Below are 15,315 nucleotides of genomic sequence, written 5' to 3'. Positions count from 1 at the left end.
CTCAATTCACTGAACTTTTGACGAAAAGAAAAAACAGCACCATTAGAAGATTGTCTAACTTTTTGAATACCAAGTAAAAACACAATCCGTTATTTTTCTTATCATTAGCTGGAGAATAGACAAATATTATGCCTGGGTTAAGAATTATAGGGAACCAACAACACAGATATTAGGTTACACAGCTGTGGCTTCAGTGTGGGTGCCACAATGTAAAAACACGACTGCGGTGAATTCTTCCAGCACTTTTACAGGTACGCGAACCCAGAAACCTCCGCAGCCTCATTAAACATCTCACTCGGATTCTCTTATGTAAGAATCAAACATTGTTTTCTCGAGACCTTCCTGCCAGCTTTGAGGATTTCACGTGGATGACAGAAACTCTTGGCATTTGAGGGAGGGGATCAGAGCGGGTCGGCCAGATGGCTTTAATGTCACCCTCCCCTCCTCCCGCCCCCAAACTTCCGTCTCTGAGAGGAGCTGCAATGCAGAGATCTGAAGCAAAAACAAACATAGGAGCTGGGGGTTCAACGCCGACACACGGCGTGGCGGTGGCCGCTATGAGCTAGATGAGAAACATATTGCATCCCAGATTCATCTCCTAAAGGGCCCCAGCTTTCTTTATGTGGCTTTTTTGTGCAGAATGGGGGGGGGGTAAGAAACCGTTGTGTGTGGATTTAAACTATGTGAGGATTTAAACACAAGATTATAAAAGAGAGTCTTTGTGTGAGTGTGGCGTACCGTCTTTGTTGGTTGTGACAGGAATGTTGTGGACGGTTCGGAGTTTGAAACAGGAGCTGGTCAAGACCTGGAGCTCCACAGAACTTAGCACACAAGCCTGGAGATCTGATTTAAAATAAACAGCAAAATTTTGTGTTTATTTTTAATTAAGCCATTCTTATTAACAAAACTGTCTAATTAAAGCCACTTACCTTTCTTTTGTAGTTTCTGGATGCTTTCTTTCCACTCTGCCCTCTCATAATCAGAAGAGAGGAGGAACAGATAGCTCTGCAAACAAATGCATAAATCTTTTAATCAATAAATAACATTTTAAATAAAAAACGTTTTTAGAAAGTCACCGAAAATAAGAAAAACAAAGAGTTGGAGATTGGATTTTAGGGATCCTAGCTCTAATCCGTCACACACTACTCAAAGGTTTATCGCTCCACCTAGTGGTCAGTCTTGGGCATCGCAACTACCAACAATTGGGCCGTGAGTACCTTTCCATGTTTGTTGTGGATGCGGAACGGGATGGTGGGGGAGTGCAGGAGAAGCCATGACTCCTGCTCATTCATCTTCTTCCTGAGACGCTCCGCACGGCTCTGACCCTTTGGAGCTTTCTGCACAAACGCAGACAAACAAACGAAAATACTGTGTGGTTAATTATCTGAAATGAGAGAGGAGGAGCCGAACTCTTCTAGTGGCAAAACTCATCACAACATGCAAGTTTTTTAGACTTGGTATGTATATGATAAAGTGATAAATAGAAAGAAGAGAAAATAAAACATCTGACTTATGAATTCTTTCATGGAATATATCGACATGTTCACTATTACAACTCAAAATCTAACCGAAAATAAAAATTTGTGTCCAAAATAGCCTTGAGCTAATAGTGTCACTTAGTACTAGAAAATTTAAATAAAGCATTAAGCTGATATTTAAATCTCAAAAAACGGAACTCCCGTAGATATGTTGCAAGGAAAAAATACCACCTGCTGAAAGCAAGCTGGAGAAAATTTAGAGAAAAGTTTGGTTTACTTTTGCAAAAAATCTTCCTAATCAAATAAATTTTCTAAAGTGTGTTTGACAATGTTTCTACTTCCAAATGACTCAGGTAAAAACATGTGTCATTCCACTGTCGTTTACAATCTGAAGCATCACTTAGAAACACAATACTGGTTGTCATTTATCGAGTCAGCAGGCGTTCAAAATGTTGTGAGAAATGCTTCACAAGATCAGGACCTGGTGTTTTCTGTTGGATGAAAAAAAAAGAAGAAATTTTTACTTTTTCAATTTGATAACTTCACTGCATCTGCTTTGTTTGTAGGTAAAATGAAGACAACTTCAACCAGATAAAAAAAAAAAAACTTCCTTGTGTTCCTCTTCAGATTTTCAAGAATCTCCTGCCAATATCAATGTTGCCAGTTCATATTCAGCTCTCAATCATTTAATAAAAACAGACTGGATAAGTTATAAAACGTAAGCTCTATGCCGTTAAGCGCATTTCATAACGCCAGGGTTTCTTCTTTTTTTTTTTTTTGTCAGGACTGAAAGAAAAAGCAAATAAATCCTCTCAGTCTTCACCAGGAAGCTGTGACTCAGAGTCTCCCAGACAACAATCAGCTGAATCTCTCCCTCCACTGGCCTCCGGTGACTGGAAATATCAGCAGTGGCCACTCAGTGTGCCCCGAGTGGGCGAGCCAAGCGCCGTGAGAGGGCAATAACAGGAACTCTGCTCTCTTGATGGCGGCGATACAACTCGGCCTGGATGACACGGTGCATTACTGAAAGTACCTGAAACTGGTAAGAGTCACAACATCTGATATTTCAGCTCTTTTTAGCAACTGATTTGTTTTTAGCACCAAAAGGATTAACAAGACGCGATGACACAACGGCACATTTTGCAGAGCATTTCCACAACAAAAACCGGATTAGGATCCTGGGATAAATTCTTTTACGTCCATCTTACTACAAAATATTAGCACTTCTTAGATCTAGCCTAAACTATTTTTAGATGGTTGCAATGAGCGGGTGCTCAACATTCCTTCATTTCAAACATTTCACTAACAAAACTCCTTTTATGCTGTTCTGTAAACTTTAAAACTGGGATAGTTACTAATTTACAACATTTGTTAGCAAATGAAACAACTAATCCCCAGCACTTAAGCTGCTACTGTGTATTTTCACAAGAGAAGTTTTAGGGTCCCGACTCAATTCAGAAATTAATTAATTCAGAAACCATTTTTTATGTTTACACAAAAAAAGTATGCAGATCAAATTATGAAAGACATGAGCAAAAGACAGTGTAAGCAAATAGAACACTTAAAACAATTCTTCCGTACTGGATCAAATTTAATCAGTTTATAAATACGTTTGTACATAAAATAGTGTATTGACCCATTTTTTTTTCCCCACCAGGGGGTCTTTTGTGGGCTCTAGTGTCCCTTATATGACAGTAGGCTGATCCGAGAATCGAACCAGCGACCCGCGGCCGAGGCTGAAGGCCTCCAAATGTGGGTCGCGCTATCCCCTACGCCACCACAGCACACCCACAGTGTATTGACCTTTGACCAAAAATAAAATACACTATACAGTCATAGTGCATTTATGTTTTGTAAATCTCTACAACTTGAGTTTAAAACAAAATAGACTTTGCTGTCTTAACCAAAGTGCATTCAAATTAAACCTTGAACAATCACGCTCTCCTCATGCTAAATGCTAGCGCACCCTATTCAGACAGAGAGCGCTAGCTGCTAACTACTCTGCTGTACAGTGGCCGAATGAACATGTACTGAGATATGCAGTATACTCGCAAGTAGAAGTATGATTTATAAGCATTTTAAAATTGATTTTTGAGCATTTTGAACTGATTCAGAAATGCTAGAACGAGGAATTGTGATTTAATAATTCTTTGTACCTCTATGAGATGAGATTTAAAATCTAAAATTCTGTAAATTATTACAAAATTTCTTTGATTTCAAAAAGATTTGAATTCCATTTCAGGGTATGAACCCTGTAAAATAATCACGGGAAATGGTCGTAGCAAACTGCGCTGAATTAGCTCTAATTTCTTGTCAGCTTCAAAATGAATTAAACAGGAAGTATGCGTCTCCAAAACCCACTCAGTTTTTTTGGCGTGACTTTATATAATCTAAATTGTGATTGCTGTGATGGAATTATTGTTTATGGCTTTACTTTCATAACTCCAGAACTTATCTTTTTGCAACAAGAATTTTATTTTCTACCACACGCAACACAATCAAAAAGCAGCGTGTAGAAAGGGGAGCGTTCTTCTCAGTATCAACAGGCGCGGTTTACATAATCCCAATTGTTTTGTAGCACATAGTGACAAAACATCAAACAATGTCCTGTGGGAAATTACAAAGTTCTGGAAATTAAGCTTTGGGGGAATAACGTTAAAATGTTGCATAGTTAGGATGCCGACGTGAATCATACAAAAACAAAAGATCCCAATCAGAGCAGGAAAGCCACAACAGCAGCTAATAAAAAAAAAAAAACCGCAAAAGATTTTTTCATTTTGCTTAATATTTTTAGATGTCGGTGCTGTCCTGGCTCTACTCTGCCAGGAAAAACAAATGGGTGGGTGACAAAAGCACAGCTAAAAATAAAGATACAGCTGTTCCAGTAAGGAGTCACTTGCATCACTTACATAAACACAAATCTCCATGGAAGTCTGTCATTCGCTTGTTTGTGCTTATCTTTCTCCTGACAGCAAAAGATTCAGCTGATGATTAGATGTAATGAGAACTGGAAAGTCCCAGTTTGAAATAAAAACACTGAAGGCTACCTTGATGAAGAAAAAAATAAAAATCTTTTTCTCCAAATATTAAAACAAACAAACTCTCAATCTAGGACTCTTGTATTATTACAACAGGAAATAAGTTTCAGTCCATTCTGAGAACCTACATAAATAGAGTTTGGATCAGGGAACAAAGCCAAACAAAACAAAGCTTACCTTCTCTTTCTGTATCTCATTCTTTAAAACTGAGATCTTCATCTTCATCTCTTCGATCTCATGCTCCGGCAGGACCTGGATGCTCGGGCAGGAGTCTGAGTCGTCCAGGGTTTGGAAGGTTAAATCAGCCAGAGGAATGTACCACTTGCACTCATACTGCTGGTGGCGACTGCACACACACACCCACACACACAAACACACACACACACACACACACAGAGTGGATAGAAATTAGTTCAAGTCAAATAGAAAATATGATTTACATATTTTTGCTAAAGCTAGAATATAAGACTATCTTGCATATTCAGCCAAGAGCATTGAGTAAAGCGATTGGATAAATAAGAGCGCCATCTTTTAAAGGTCTATTCCCTAATTTTCCATTTATGAAAGCATGTCTCTATTAAGTAGGTTAATGTAACTTGGAAGCTGCAGAATAATGGATTGTTCTTAGTCTAATTATGTCACAAATCTATATTAATGAAAATGACAGATGCGGAGTGTTAGCTCCACTAGATGAGGTTCTGAAGACAGTAATGTCCTGCACCACTAATGAGCATTAAATGATCAAGCAGCACACTCCATTCATTATATTGCCACACTTGCTCAGACAGCTACTCAAGAGTGCACACATAAGGACGCCATGTTCATATTAACTTCGCAGCACGCACTGTCTTCATTATTTTAAGCAATTAAGCAAAATGAATGTGAGTAAAACACATTTAATGAATGACCATGCTTTAATTATGGCATGAATAAAACCTTCAGAATAACAGTCGTGTGGTTGCAAATCAAAGCAGCGTTCACCTGCATACAGCCAAATTATGTAAATCCTTCAAGTATTTTTTCCTGAAAATTACTCAAAATCAACAGATCCCTGCACTTTTTAGCGCAAATGCATAATTGAGTCTATTGCAAATTTTCCACAAAAATGATCAAAAAAGGTTAAGTGACTACTAATTCCCATCTGCAGGTGGCAGTATTCCTTATGTCCACTATGCTGCTGCCTCAGACTTATTTCATGTCAAGTTAAAGTTTGTGATTCATACAGAGTCACAAAACGTCACGTTTACTGTCATCCATCAGAACAAATATCGCAAAATTTATTTCTAAAGTAGTTCCTAAAGTAGCTTCACAAAATAAGTGATTTTGATATTTTTTAAAAATACAATATATTGAATATTATTTTATTTTAAGTAGTACATACTAAATTGCAGACAAAGCTGTTTATTAATATTTTAACAGTTTGTTAAAGGGTTTTATCAATATATTCTGACACAACCAGCCCTTTGAGAACATTTATGATCTTGAAGTCCTAACCGTGGAGGCGCATTCGAGAACATCTTGCCATATTTCCTACATCTTGAACATGAATTATTATCAAACAACATAAAAGAGATAATCTTGGAATTGAGCAGGATTAGAGATCCTCAGTAATTTAACAACAGAGCGATTGAGGTTCTGGATGATTGCTCTGCTCCATGTGTCGCGTGGAGGTGGCCTGCTGAGATAACGGCACAGGCCATTATTGTTAACTTTCAGCCGTGGTAGTTATGGCAACAATCGGAGCGGGGAGTGAGGGATGATGCGAACCAAAAAAAGAAACAGTCAGGCTCAAAGGAGGAGAGATTTGTTTTGGTCACTTGTTTTTTTCTGTAAAAGCAGCTCAAAATAAAAATGCCCTTTTATTTTTTTCTTCTAACATTCTTCTGTCACTACCTATGAGCCAGATAATCTGTGAAAAAATATTCCACCTCCTCCCGGTGGCCCTACCACCATTTGTGGAAAATACGCCGCTCCCGGTCAGAAACAACCAATCAGAGCTGGGAGGAGGGATTTAGCATACAGGCATTGTTTCGCATTTGCCTGCTGTGAGAACAAAGGCTAATAGTGTATTTGTAATGTTAGCACCATCAAAACTTCTGACTGGCAGAAGCTAAGAGAGACAAATCCTCAAACCTCAACAACTTGGACCTCATTGCCAAAGCAAAATCATCAAGAAGAGGTTGAGATTTTGTTATTGAGAACAACTGTAATAATTATGCATATGTTATGCTCTATCCAAAGGTTATGCCTTTTAATTTTACATTTATTTGTGCAAAAGGTCCATCTCCTTCCCACATCTGAAATAAACACCAAGGTTAAATGAAAAATAATTTAAATCTAAATCTGCCAGGAGTAGAAATAAAATATACACATCACTTGTCACAGCTGCAATCTGCGGGTGAGACAGATTTTTAAGACTAAAATTCACACTTTGTCAAGTTTAATTTTTTTCCAAAGTCAGAGTGAGCCGAGTTCAAGTCTGAAGTTTTTCATCCGGCAGTTCCAGTAGGAGACTGGATCACAGCTTTTCCAGTCTGACCGATGACACTCACCCCACAGATGTCTTCTTCATCTTGGCACAGAGAAGCAGATCGGTGAAGAGGAAAACGTGTCGGAGCTTCCTGGAGCTTTCCGACACCTCCACCAGAAATCCGTCCTTCACCAGCTGACGCGCCTGGAAGAACACCAGGGTGGCAGGCGCTCACTTCCAAGGGAGGCATCATTTGAATAGACTCAGCTGTATTTGTGTGTGAATCCTGCGGTTGCAAAGGTTGTGGTTTTATTCATTTATTTTTAAAGTGCCACCATACCTCTCCTTTCGGCGTGGTGACGGCAGTCCTGCGAGGGTCAATCTCCTCGTTGATGGAGGAGAGGAAGTTCTGAGAGATCCGCAGCGCGTCCTGCAGCAGAGGGAAGTCCGGGTGGTCCTTGGGCGTGTGCTTCAGCAGGTCCTGTTCCAGCCGACAAACAAATCAAACCGTCTAAAAACTGCATTCAGTCTTACTCTCTAGTTTTTAATTTCCTATCAAACAAGGAAAATGTTCGCTAAAGTAATCTCAGTTCCTTTGTTTGGATGATTCCTGTAGATGACAGGACGGTCCGGAACAGCCTTCGCTCCAGAACCAGCGGCGCCAATTTTCCTTGTGTGGTTAGCAGGCATGACAGCAGGATGAACTGGAAGCCGTTTCAGAATGAAAGGCTTGTTGTTTCTCTGCCAGCTTTATGCAAACATATCCATGTGAAGCACTCCCGTAACACATCCACGCACACACACAGGCGTAAACTGCTGCCATGGCTGACAGTTTCTGAATAATGTTTGCTCATTTAAGGTGCAAGCCGGTTTGGGGCTAGAAGCAACAAATCTGGGTTTCCCTTTTCAGTTGCTATTAAAGATGCAGAAGCTGAAAAGACATCAACAGCACCCTTTGAGAAGCAATTGTTGGGAAGGTTTATAAGGCCATTTCCTGTGAGGTCGCTGTTCTGTCAGACTGAGCCAACAAAAGACCTCAAAGCCACACTGCAATATTCTACAAGCCTCAGACAGCTTGCTAAATACCAAACTTTCACAACTTTTTTAAGAAAGAGGACGCCTGTTGTATAAATGAAAATGGAAGAATGACCAAAGGTTGGAACATTGGCTGAATGAGCCACAAGATTTTCCTTTGGTCAGATAAGAACCCAGATTTTTTGGCCATCTTTCCAACAACACAGGGTTGGAAAAAAAAAAAAGTGGGACTATCATTCCAAATATGGAAGATAATCTATTTAGAAGAAGGGCTGAAAGAAAAGAAAATTAAATTTTTGACAAATTCAGACCTAATTTAGATTAAGAATTGATGCATTGAGACGTCAAGAGTGGTCAAAGAACTGCAACAACCACTTCAAGTCTTTGTTGCTAAAGGATGCGCTACAATTAGGAGTGCACAGATCGCAGTGTTTTGGCCGATCAATTCTGATTTTGGTCAATTCCAATTTTTTTTTCTCTCTGAAAATTTGCCAAATTAGCGACAGAGTGGGTTGATTATTATAAATACACACGTGCGGACCTGACCTATTGGGCTGAACTGTCAGTCACTCTCACAATAGAGCAAAAGTAGACAGTGGTTGACTTTTTTAGACGTTGACCGCAGTAGAGAAGATTGGTGGAAAAGATCAAATTCAGATAAGTATCGGTTGATTGTTGATCTTCCATAATTAGGGAAATCGGGGCCGAATTAGCGGAGCACCCCTGTCTAGGATCGATTTTTAAAAAAAATCACACTGACTGGTAAGTTTTTTCCTCACGTTGAGCCATTTCGGTTCCATTAATAATAACAACAGTGTCGATTTGGCCTTTTGCTTTCAACACTTATTTATATAATCTTAAAAGCTGGTAAAGACCAGAATCCCCAAGACTGCTTCCTATAGTTTGTATTTTATGGAAACTTATGTTATACAATGGCACAAAGTAGTGCATATTTGTAAAATGGAAGGGAAACTACAACAAAAGAAAAATATGATAGGATTTTATTTCAGGGTGTAAGAGTAAGTGGGAGCTGAATAAACACCCACACAGCTTCACAATACAAGTATCTAGCATTTATCAATTCCCTTCCGCTTTACACATGTGGCTCAAGCTAATTTGTTCCAGCAAATTAAATCCCAATAAAAACCCCCATTAAAGTTCATGGTTGACAAAATGTAAAAATGTCAAAGCTGTGTGAAAACCTTCACAAGACACTGGAAAACTTTAGCTAGGAGTACGATACGAGTTTGTGTTTATTGTTATAATCCAGCGCACAGTTTAGGTGGGCTGCTCCTTTAAGGCTGTGGAAGTGGTGCACTCACATGAAGGACCAGGGTGCTTCTGGTTACACGGTCAATCGGCTTGTAAAGAAGATCTGTGGGGGAGAGAAGACGGAGAGTCTGAGTCAGCGCAGACACACAGTGGGTCACAGACCCGGAGCTCAGACAACAATAAACAAAAAAACCAATAAAACACAAGCCCAGCTCACAGAGTTAAACAAGAAAGTCTTACAAAAAAAACAAAACAAAATGATATTTTCCATGCGGGGGTTAAAAAAAAAGAAGACATTTCATTGATTGTTTCTTCCTAAGTTTGTGCACTAGTAATACTAAATTAATACTACACATTAATACTAAACCTGACGATGAATTAAATGAAAGATGTTTCTACAGTGACAAGACGGAATGGACGGACGTCCGATCAAAAAGATGGACGAATGGATGGATTCAACATTTAGATAATGTGGGTGACATTTGGAAACATAAATCTTTGTCGATGAGAAACACTTCAGTGAAATTTCCAACATTTCCAGATTGTTTATGAAAGTTGTTATACAGAGAAAAGGAAAAAAAACAAGGACATTTTCATGACCCTAGTCCTATGGACTCCCACACTTCAGTCCAGCTTCCAGAAGCCACTAAATAAAAACGTCAACGCTGCCTCATATTACAGCCTGTGTCACATGACATTGTCGTGAATCATAATGCTACAGCAACAAGGGCAGAAACAAATGGAAAGCAGTTAATGCTGTTCCACCCAGGGAAGAAGCTAATCTCCATTTCAGAAATGAAAACGTTAGAGCCAATACATTTGAGGCTCGAGGGAAGAAAACTAGCCAAGTGAAACAGAGAAGAAGCTTCTGCATGCAGGGAGGGTTGTTCCACTCAGGCAGAGAGCAGGACCACTACACTTTGCTTCAACTACAGTCCTTTAGCTGTGCAGCACAAAAGAAACATTTTCTCTTTCTCTTGTTTATGCCATTTGCCTACTTCCTCCACAACGAGGCACAAAAGAGTGAAAGCAAAACATCCCTCCTTATCTGCTGATGGGACTTCCATCTATTCACTCCTCAATAAAATATGCCCACACAGCTACTGTTTAATACTAATGAGACTCGGCGAGAGAGCTGTGCAGAGGCTCTTTGAAGTCTCTCCACCCTGAGATCATGAATGCAGCCCCTGTCAATTGTTGTGGCTCAGTGAAGCGATGCCGCCACCTCCAAGAGGGTTTACTACACATCCTGTACGGACTGCGAGGGCAAAGAATATTTCATCATGCATGTGTGCAGCGTGAGTCGCTCACACACACACAGAGAGCAGGCGCTGCAGGAAATATCAGATGACTTTAGGCCACTTTGTGTACAACAAGATATCTGTGGCAGTGAGGCAGCGGTAGGCTAACTATGAGTGTAAGAGCTTCAGTAGATCATGTCCAGGGCAGTGTTTGTTCTGAGGTTGTGTTTAGGTGCAGCAATACTGATTCGCTACACCAAAATTACATTGCAGTTTATTCAGGGTATCTGCAGGATTCAGTAAGTCAAACTTAACATTTTTCAAAGCCACATTGAATGAGATTTGAGACTGAAAAAATATAAACATTATGGTCCAGGATAGCAAAAACTGAATTTTCTGGGGTTTGAGTGGCTCTTGGCAGTGACACTGCATATGACTCTCTACAACCTCGAAGGTGCAGTATGGCATTTTTATTTAAAAAAAGTTATTTTACATATTTGTTAAAACTGTCACCATGTCATGACAGCCTGCAATGAGACAGATAATCTGTGAAAAGATAAATCTCCTCCACCTACACTCTGGTTGTTTTTGGTCAGAAGTGGTGCATTTCTTCAGACGGCAATAATAGCCCAATCAGTCATATTTACAGTGAGTTTGAATAATTTTATAGCAAAGTTGAAAGTGTTTCCAACCGGAAAATGTTTAATTACTGCCACATTTATTGAAATAAATAAATCTACAATAACATTCAGATTGTTTTGCTCTCATCTCATCAATGCTGCATTTCCAAAAGTGACTGAACAAAGAATGTTAGATTTACTTACAAACTAAGCAGAGTGACAAAACATAATGAGGTGGATGTAAGAAAGGAATCCTCCTGATGCCTCAAAATTAACAACAGAGGCGATTTTAGTTGCTGACAGCCCCTGATTGTTGGGGGATATGCAGTAGCGTCATGCTACATCACTGCACATATAATGGTAGAGCATGCAAACTGCATAAGCATCCGTAAATAATAATAAAGTGCAGCCAGAGCACAGAGAACAAGAATAGACCGATGAAACAGTTTCTCTAGATTGAGAAAGTGTCATTGGCAATACATGAATTAACTACTTCCCATGTATCATGTAATACATTTTACAGGACATTAGGACTCTTTCTCTCTGCCGTATAGAAAACTACCTGGAGGCAGAACGCTCAATGCAGCAGCATGTAGTTTGCAAGATGGAGACAAAGTACAGCCAGATATACCACACACTTATTCACTCACATCGACACACCCAATACTTTTTCCTACATTGTTTTAAGTCAGTGTACTGAGAAAATCCGGAGCTTTTTACCAAACACACAAAAAGGAATCTCTAAAGAACAGTAATTATAAAGTCCAACACACATAACAGCTCTAAAAGAAACTTCCATTCTCTCCGCAATCTTTAGCAAAGCAGTTTAAACGGAACAGGCAATGTTAGTAAATGAAAATGAAAGCGCAATTTAAAAAAAACCCCAACTATTAATTAAGTACTCCTACTTCATCGCTCAATCCTATTCCACCTATTAACTACAGGATCCCAGAGGCACAAGAAAAAACGAAGAGAAAAATAACACTCCGTCGAAGTCCAGCGGCTCATTTCATGCAGTCTTTACCGGATCTGCAGCTACAACACAGTCTGAGCACCAGCAGAACCGCCATATCCCTCCTCTGCTCCTCTGACTCTCTGCTCCAGATCACTGCCTCCCTTCTCAGGCACACAGGCAGAAAGGAGCGAGCCAGAGAGAGAATGAGAATGAGAGAGAGAGAGTGTGTGTGTGTGTGTGTGAGAGAGAGAGAGAGAGAGAGAGAGCAGGTTCACACATTCGACGGTTTGACTCCTGATGCCCACCGGCTGCATACACAAGCAGAAAGGACAAGACCGGATTCCCTTTCACAACCCAGACAGATACAGACACTCTGGAGCGTAAAAGCACAGGAAACACACACACACTACTCACCCTCCATAGAACTTTTTGTGGAGGAGTCTTTGGAGTCTTTGGGTCCTTTCACTCTAACATTCTGGACAGAAGCAGGGAAAAAGAAAAATATGATTAAGAAATCTGAATCTTAAGATGTTTACTAAGAACTGCTAACAAAAACTAGAACCATACTGGACCGATTATAAGGCAAGAATGACCAAAGTGAAAATAAAAGAAATATACATTTTATGTAATGTCACACTGTACAGTACTTACACGGCACTGATCTGTGATCAGCAAGTTAAATTCTGGGAAATCTTATTTTTTTTCTATTCATCAAATGCATCAGAACTAAGAACTTAAGAACTCCCACCATTGTTTTGGTCTTTAACTGCATCAACCAGCAAAATATCCTTTTATGGTGCATCTTTCTTTCAGTAAAAAGCAGACAATGAGACATTTGATGAATAAATTAGGGCAATTTAATAATACTTCAATTTTCTGCTCAGTTCAAAAGTAATGTCGCATTCAAACACAGCTGGGCATGAAAAATAAAACAATCCTTATATTTTTCTGCATTAACGTGGTTTCAAATTAAAAATCTAGTTTAACGCTCATATCAGATGAAAAATAAGTAATAAAACCTAAAGAACTAATGAGATTTACCTTCAGAGATTCCCTTAACAATTACAGAATCTTATGGATTAATGACTTTCTCTACCAGCAAGTCAAGTGAAGTGAATTTGAAAGAGCAGAGCACGTCTACATCCCATATCAGTGGACGTGGGTTAAATGCAACTGGAAGTCTCTTCCTTTTTGAGGAAATTAATTTGTTGAGATTTCCACCACAGCCAACCGCAGTTAGCATTTACTGGAAGCTAAACCACAGTTAAGGAACATTTTATATCGCTTGTCTTCAGTGTTTTTAACTATAGGGTTAAAATGTAACATAATCTTGCTGCTGGACTTTGTGTTCGTCTGTTTGTGTTGCACCTCTGGCCCAATGACAGCTGGAAACTACCCTCTACAAACCAGTGAGCATAAAACAGGTATAAAATATGGATGGATGGATAAATAATACTGCTGTTCCACAGACACACCTAGCGCGTCTGTATTTTTAGCACAATATTGATCGCAAGAGCCGCAGGACATTGAACACGATGAGGTTTCAGAGTAGTGATAGCAGCTCAGAGAACAGCCTCAGTTCACAGGAACAGATAGTGAGATACGCTTCCAAAATTCAAATCAACGGGGTCTGGTTTTAGGTTAATTGGTGATTATGATTACTGGAGTAATCCACCGAGCTTTTCACATGTCAAGTCTTTAAAATGTGGGGAGTAATATTTATTAGGGACGGCTCAATCTGATCCTGACGAAGGATTTTTCCTTTTTAAATCAGGCTTATTTGTATTGCACATTTCAGTAACAAAGCAGTTCAAAGTTCTTTACACCAAAAAACACAATATAGTTACACAACATTATAACATTACATTCTGTCAAATGCCATAATCAAAATCATCAAGCAAATATACATCAAATATATGCATCAATGTTCCAGCTTTTACTAATGAAAGGCTGCCATTGCTTTTCAGCTTTTCCCCATCAGCAGATCTCGTTGTGAATGCTAGGCTACTTAGCATGGCCACTGATGACGGCGGATGAACGGTTTTCCTGTAACGGTGAGTTGCTTCTTCGCCATTGGCACATGTAGCAGTGAGTATATGATGTTGAGTGACAGCGTTAAACCCACCTCCTGGCTCTGATTGGTTGTTTTTGGTAGGAAGTGGTGCATTTCTTCAGACGTCAATAATAACACAAGAGTGTAGGTGGAGGAGATTGATCGTTTCACTGATTGTCTGTCTCATTGCAGGCTGTCATGACATGGTGACAGTTTTAACAAATATGTAAAAAACATAGTTTTTAATAAAGATACATACTGCAACTCTAACTGTTGTCATGTCTGTTAATGTGTCCATGTGTGGGTCAAATGGTTCAACCATAATACTCACACAGGTACGCTCATGTTCCTCATACTAAGAGCATATTTCCCCATAAACACTCCTCTCTGAATGAGAGGATTATTTAAACTTTGTTTGCTTCCCTTCTTTGTTTCTGTTCATCATCACCTAAGTGAGAAGGATTTGTAGGAGCCGAGACAAACAAGAGACACGTTTGCTGTCCAATCAGTGATGTAGAAACCTATAAACGTTGTTGTTCACACGCAACAAAGTTTTTAATACACATTACAATACATAAGCCAATGGTTGCTGCTGATTTCCTTGGCAGACACGTTACAGCTCTTTGTCTGCTCACCGATACTTTTACCTTAAAGAAAAATAAAAAACAACTAACCTCAGATATCTTCTGGAACTGGATGTTGGCCTGACTGCATTTCTCCGCCGTCTCCTTCGCGTTCTTGTAGTTGTCCACAAAGGCCTTGTAAACTCCCAGCTGGCTGGCCTACAGCATGACGGAAAAAGAGATAAGTCAGAAAAATATAAAGGGACCGTAACAAACCAAAAGGTGCATGGCTATCAGGAAAAAAGGTTTTATTTATGTCTGAAGGAATACATAGTCAAATTCAAGTAAGCATTTTAAATGTTTTTGGGGGTTTTTGCCCGGTAACTACTAGTTGCCAGGCGCCTCAATCACCTTGAATCACAGAACGCAATGAAGAAATCAGTGCGACTCAAATTTTTGCCTGGCATAAAAGTCCCAACCGGAAAAAAAATAAAAATAAAACTACATAAAATATATGAGATTAAATAGTTTTATAAAGGAAAAAAAAAAGTAAGATCTGTGATTTACATATTTTAATCCAATTTACTTTT

At 39.3% G+C, this 15,315-nt stretch overlaps 1 protein-coding gene across 3 annotated transcripts in view; it reads right to left on the bottom strand.

Annotated features, from left to right (window-relative positions):
• The window catches only part of abr (ABR activator of RhoGEF and GTPase), a 131,229-nt gene that overhangs the window by 57,004 nt on the left and 58,910 nt on the right, over positions 1-15,315 (bottom strand). For all 3 annotated transcript variants that reach the window (XM_044139723.1, XM_044139724.1, XM_044139725.1), the window contains 9 exons: positions 14,837-14,944; positions 12,524-12,584; positions 9,344-9,396; positions 7,327-7,467; positions 7,069-7,190; positions 4,694-4,862; positions 1,218-1,337; positions 930-1,005; positions 739-843 (listed from right to left, as the gene is read on the bottom strand). In XM_044139723.1, the coding sequence (XP_043995658.1) occupies positions 739-843; positions 930-1,005; positions 1,218-1,337; positions 4,694-4,862; positions 7,069-7,190; positions 7,327-7,467; positions 9,344-9,396; positions 12,524-12,584; positions 14,837-14,944 (955 nt within the window). The remainder of the gene's footprint in view (positions 1-738; positions 844-929; positions 1,006-1,217; positions 1,338-4,693; positions 4,863-7,068; positions 7,191-7,326; positions 7,468-9,343; positions 9,397-12,523; positions 12,585-14,836; positions 14,945-15,315) is intronic.

This window comes from Gambusia affinis, linkage group LG15 (genome assembly GCF_019740435.1).
Source record: "Gambusia affinis linkage group LG15, SWU_Gaff_1.0, whole genome shotgun sequence".
Lineage (NCBI taxonomy): Eukaryota > Metazoa > Chordata > Actinopteri > Cyprinodontiformes > Poeciliidae > Gambusia > Gambusia affinis.
The sequence above is the reverse complement of the archived record's forward strand: the minus strand, read 5'-3'. Positions and strand labels throughout refer to the sequence as shown.